General features: G+C 39.7%; 1 protein-coding gene across 1 annotated transcript; it reads right to left on the bottom strand.

The window, feature by feature from the left end:
• Positions 1-448: 448 nt before the first annotated feature.
• On the bottom strand, positions 449-2,181 carry LOC101309538. The gene is made up of 3 exons (XM_004298122.1): positions 1,587-2,181; positions 769-1,088; positions 449-685 (listed from the first exon to the last, which is right to left on the bottom strand). Exons 1-3 carry the CDS (start codon positions 2,179-2,181, stop codon positions 449-451), a joined length of 1,152 nt encoding a protein of 383 aa, XP_004298170.1.
• Between the last annotated feature and the right edge of the window lie 3,854 nt (positions 2,182-6,035).

Below are 6,035 nucleotides of genomic sequence, written 5' to 3'. Positions count from 1 at the left end.
TGCGTATTCTTTGCACAACCTATTCTACTGATTTAAGGAAGGCAATGCTAATTTCTTTTGGAAACACCTCCTCATTCCATATTGCAAATTTTGTTCTACAAATTTAGGTACCATCATTGCGATGTACCATACAAAAGTTTCTGATACTAGTACAAAAGGATGTGTCTTTGCAAGTGATTACAGGGAATAGTGGAGGCGGTTTCTGGATGCAAAACTAAATACGAAAGAAAGGTAGAGGGTGCTCCATGTTGTGATTTCTAGCAGTAGTAAGGCTTGAGCCATTTTCCATTAATGGGTCAGTAGGTTCGCCGCCATTAGCATGAACAAGGCGATGATAACCACTGCTATGTGACTCTTTCACAACAAATAGGCCTTCCCACTGTGGTGCAAACTTAGAAGGACCAGACATCTGTCTTCTTACCTAGTCAGCAGTTCTGAGAACAAGATCTCATTCCTTGAATCTTCTTTCCTTGATTGTTCTGTTGTAAGCCTTGGTCACTATTTGCCGGTACGCTTCTGCTTGTCTCCTTCTCTCATCTGCTGCTTCAAGATCCATCATCCTCCATTTAGCACAAGATTCGGCATCCCATTCTAGATCATTAATAGCTAGCTCTCTTGCTGATGGGATCATGAGCTCCATAGGTAGAACTGCTTCGGATCCATAACCAAGGAACATAGAGAGAATCTAGTGGCACTCCTAGAAGAAGTGCGATAGGCCCATAAAGGGTCAGGTAAATGAGTGCTCCATCCTCCTTTGTATTCATGCACCATTTTGCTCAAAATTCTGACGAGAGTTTTATTTGTAGCTTCAGCTTGGCCATTCCCCTGGGGGTAATATGGCGTTGATCTCTTGTACTTGATTTCATACCCTTTGAGTGTTGCGCTCACTTCTTGGTTGACAAAAGGAGTTCCATTGTCGGTAACAATCTTGTAAGGGATCCGGAATCTGCAAACGATATACTCCCTGATGAAGTTTGAAATTGCTGCTCCTGTTGCCTTGCGAAGCGGAATTGCCTCAACCCATTTAGTGAAAGATTCTGTTGTTGTAAGAATCCATATAGAGCCTCTAGAAGATGGATGAATAATCCCTATCAAGTCCAGCCACCAAGTATGAAATGGTCATGAAGTTTTTATATCTTGTAGCAATGTTGATGGCTTGTGACTTAAGTTTCCATGTGCCTGGCATGTGACTGTGTTGCAAGCATCTTCTCGCATGTTAGGCCAGTAATATCCCAAACTCAACAACTGCCGGTAAAGTTTCTTCCTTCCTTGGTGCTCCCCGCATTCTCCAGCATGCACTTCTTGGAGAACCAACTTGGATTCAAAAACTCCAAGGCATCTCAGTGGCTCACCATTGAACCCTTTTCTGTATAGTATGCTTCCATCCACAAAGTACCTCTTTACTGTTTTCTTGATCTTGTATGCATGCTTGCGATCTTCCGGCAGTGTTTTGCTAATGAGGTACTCCAGGTACGGTGATCTCTAGTCTTTTGTTATTGCCGCCGTAAAGCCTTCATGTTCTGACGACATCAATATAGAGCATTTGTGGCATGAAGATTGCACCTCAGCGGCCTGTTGCTTCATACTTGGCCAATAGTAACCTTTGCATTCCAATCTTCTGTACAAACTGACAACTTGCTTAACTCCACAAATGGCCTCATGTATCTCTTTCAGCCTTCTTTGAGCCTCTCCTTCATCTATGTAGCGAGCTAAGATTCCTCCCGGTAGGCACCTGTATAATTCTCCAAACATCATACTGTAATCTTTTAACATTTTGAGCCGCCCTCCTTTGTGTAACTGAGACATCTCATTTTTGATAGATTCTCTCCAATCATTCTTGCCTGGTGTTGGCGAGCTCGGAAATTGCATGTTCTCCACACAAGGCTTATTTCTTTGCATAACAGTGATGTTGGTTGCTCCTTTGTGAATGAAAGTCTTGAGCCGAGGGTAGCTAGAGCATCTGCATATTTGCTGGTGCTTCCGGGGAATGTGCTCTAGACTTATTTGCTCAAAGCTTGTGACTAGCTTCTCTGCCAAAGTTTTATAAGGCGCCAAAGCTGGTTCTTTCACTGCAAAATCTCCTTTCAATTGACTAATGACCAAGTTTGAATCTCCGATTGCTCTAATTTTCTTCACATTTAACTCTCGTGCAGTTTGAGAGCCCAGCAATAAAAGCTTCATATTCTGTCACATTATTGGTGCATGGAAAATTGAGCTTGAATGAGAAAGGCTTGGCATGCCCTTTAGCATCCACAAGCACAACTCCTGCTCCTCCGCCATTAGATGTGGCTAACCCATTAAAATGGAGTGTCCAAGGCTCCTCTTCTTCAACTACTGCCGAGATCTTAGGTAACTCTCCCAATATTTCTTGTGAAACATCAAAACCTTCTTCTCCTGAGAACAAAGTGATCATATCAATCACAGCTTTCCCCTTAATAGCCTTTGGAGTCATGCATATGATGTCAAATTCTGATAACTAGAGTAGCCACCTCGCTAACCGTCCAGACAATGTTGGTCTCGTCAGCAGATATCTGACCAGGTCAGTTTTCACCATGAGCTGAAGTTTGTGAGATAGAAAATAATACGGTAATCTTTGTGCCACATAAACAAGTGCTAGACAAAGCCTCTCAACCTTAGGATAGCGTGTTTCAGCTCCTCCCAAAAGATTGCTCACATTATAAACGGGAAATTCTTCCCCGACTTCATTTTCCTATGCTAACGGTGCTCCTACAGCTGCATCAGTAGAGGCTAGGTATATTTTTAGCGGCAAGCCAGGAATTGGTGCTCTCATGGTTGGAAGTTTGGTGATAAGCTGCTGTATCTTCGCATAAGCTTCTTTGCACTCGACATTCCATGTGAACCTGGTTCCTTTCTTCAGCAATGGTGCAAATGTCTTGATTACAGCAGCTAAACCAGGTATGAAGCATCTGATATATGATAATCTTCCAAGAACACTATTAAGCTCTTTCTGGTTTGCCGGGGGTGCATGGGAGAGATGCAATAGCTTGAACTTTGCTTGGATCTACATCAATGCCTCTGCTGTGCACTACAAATCTAAGAAACTTTGCCGAGGACACACCGAACCCACACTTCTTAGGGTTCATCTTCAAGTTGTATAATCTGCACTTGGAACACCCTCTTTACAGTGCTCCAATGCTCCTTTCTAGTCTTGGACTTCACCACCAAGTCGTCGACATAGTCTTCTACTTCTTTTCCCATCATGTCATGAAACACTGTCGTCATTGCCCTCTGGTAAGTAGCACTAGCGTTTTTCAAGTCAAATGGTATGACTGTGTAGTAGAAATTTCCATATGGTGTGCGAAAAGCTGTCTTTTCAGCATCCCTTGTGGCCATTTTTATTTGATTGTAGCCGCTGAAACCATCCACGAATGATAGTCAACCATGGCCTGAGGTTGAGTCTATGAGCACATCCATATTTGGCAGTGGAAATTCGTCTTTAGGGTAGGCTTTATTTAAGTCCCTAAAGTCAACACAAACCCGAATCTGGCCTTTTTTTTTCCTCTTTTTTTTTTTTTTTTTTCATAAGAACAATATTTGCTAGTCAAGTGGGATGCTTTATTGGCTTGATGAAACCGGAGGCCAAGAGTTTCTCAATTTCTTGCTTGATCTACTACTCATCGTCAGGTAATTCCTCTTTGATTGAACCACTAGCCTGGCTCCCAATTGCACATTTAATGTATGACACACAAGGTTCAGATCTAATCCCGGCATCTCCTCGTAGCTCTATGCAAAAACATCTTTGTATTCCTTCAATAAAGAAACGAGGCAGCTTCTTTCTTCAGGTGTCAAACGGGTGGAGATTGAGACATTCTTTTGCATAGCAGGATCATCACTCAGATTAACTTCTTCCATTTCTTTTGTAACAACGACACTTCCATCTTGCATACATTTTGGTGCTAGCATTGCTTTTTGGAGGGGAAAATTCTCAGATGCCATGGAAGTCCCTTTTATTTCTTCATCTTGGACTTGACTACATTCCATGGCACCTGCCGTAATGATCTCAATTTTAATTAGGTTTATTTATCGAATTGTTTTTGTGTGTTTTCTTCTCTGACTAGGATTTTGATGTTGATTATATTTTGGACTATCAATTATATTTTCAAATTAAATTTTCTTTTATATCTGTAGTTGTTATTTAATTAATTTTGGGTGAAAATATCTGTTTTGGTGTAGAAATCTCTAGACACCTTCTAGAACAACACGTGTCATTCTCTCTTTTGTTTCCCTGTGCCTCTCTTTTCTAGAACAAGGCCTTCTTCTTCTTCTTCTTCGCTGAACCAAAAACGTCATCCTTGCTCTCTCACTGTATTGATCTCCTCTCCCAGTCGTACACATGCTTCTTCCCCTTTCCTCTAGACACTTCAGTTTTGCCTTTGCTAAGGATCATTGTCTTCTTCTCTTAACCAACCACACCCAAATCGTTGGCTCACAAGAAAGAGGGGAAGAATCGCCATGATCGAATTCTATGGTCAAGAATATGAAATTATCTCTTCAATTTACTGCTAGCTTTTGTAAGATTCAATATTATCTTGTCTTGTCTATTCCTCAATAAATTGAAGTATGATTGTATCATGAATTTCAAATTAAGGAACTTGAATTGCTTGGGTACAAGCTGGGTGTTTGCTTTCGAAATTGGATTGCTATCATCTATGAGAGGCTTGTGTGCTTGGAGATTTTGGCTGCTAGTTGTTTGATTTGAGGTAGGGAAAACATAATTTTCTTTATAGCTTTGATTCTAATCTGGTGGCTATGTTTGGGTGTGATTGCTTGGTTTCCTCTATAATTTCATTGATCCGTTGAGATTTCAATTTATCAAGTTTGAGCTTTGATCAGAATCCTTGTCGATAAGCATGCTTCCCTTTGAGTGAATTGAAGTTCATAGAATAGTATTGATTCATGAAATTGATATCCTACTGAGTTCCAATGATATGATGTGATGCCCCTTTGGTTCTAAATTCCTTTCAGTGGTATTGTTATGCATTCGTAGTTGTCAACTTGATCATAGTAACAAGTCTCCTTGGATGTCTTATTCATGGTATAAACTAGTCTTTGAGTACCTTACTGAAATCATTGTAGTGAGCGCAGCAAACCTTGTCCTTTCAGTCTGTTTAAATCCCTTCTTCTCAAGTTAAGTTGCAGTCATGATTCTTTAGAAGTTGGTACATTAACGACAGTGTTTTACTCAAAGTCTGATCTATGTTTACCTTGTTATGTAGTAGGACTTTGTAATTTCTGAGGAAGCTTTATGTGGCTGTATTTGAATCTATTCCTTATCAGATTCTTTGATGTTCATTCGTGTTCCTAAATCCTAACCCACCAGTATATATATAACATTGATGCTAATTATTGCCACAATCTAGTTTCATTGTTATTATCTTGTTCCCTTCTAGCAAAGCTTGTGCAGCGTGTTAAGTTCCTGCTTCTTATTCTCTGCCCATCATACTATGATTCTTTTATAGTCTTATATCAGAAAAGAATCCCTGAGAACAAATGTTTATGAAAGATGTCTCTATTAAATTTGAATAACATTCCCTCTTGTAGAGTCTTTTCCTTGCTGAAAATCTATTTTAAGTCTAAATGAATAGCTATATCCAATCTCTTCCTTCTCTTGCAAAACTTGATCGCATCAAATAGCACTTAATTCCAGTTTTTATATCGATTTCAGTTTCCCAAAATTTGTACTCAAGCTACGTTATTTGTGAAACTACCTACCATATTCTATTGATGTATACCTCTGGTTGTTCTCATATCAAGTTTCCTGTTGTAAACTGGTTGTACTATCTTACTATCAGTTTGGTGGTTCTTAACTTCTCATGCTTCCATGCTCCTCATCAAAAGTTTGTTAATTTCAAAACTAGTCCAATATTGTATTGAAATCCCAATCATGGGTATTTCACTGATGTGGTTTACAAAGGTTTTGAGTTGTTAAAGCTTTACTTCTTCAGCAAGTTGCTCAATTTAAAGAATCATTTCTTGACAAACTTTACATACTATTAAAGGGCATTTTAGTTCCT

This window comes from Fragaria vesca, linkage group LG4, assembly GCF_000184155.1.
Source record: "Fragaria vesca subsp. vesca linkage group LG4, FraVesHawaii_1.0, whole genome shotgun sequence".
Lineage (NCBI taxonomy): Eukaryota > Viridiplantae > Streptophyta > Magnoliopsida > Rosales > Rosaceae > Fragaria > Fragaria vesca.
The sequence above is the reverse complement of the archived record's forward strand: the minus strand, read 5'-3'. Positions and strand labels throughout refer to the sequence as shown.

Bases quoted from the DNA above. Each gene is read 5' to 3' on its own strand.
- LOC101309538 (XM_004298122.1), bottom strand. From the start codon at position 2,181: ATGAAGCTTTTATTGCTGGGCTCTCAAACTGCACGAGAGTTAAATGTG. The intron at 1,089-1,586 runs GTATGAAGCAAC...TGGACTTGATAG, and splicing joins CAAAGGTTACTATTGGCCAA to GGATTATTCATCCATCTTCT. The intron at 686-768 runs GTGCATGAATAC...GAGTGCCACTAG, and splicing joins TCAGAATTTTGAGCAAAATG to ATTCTCTCTATGTTCCTTGG.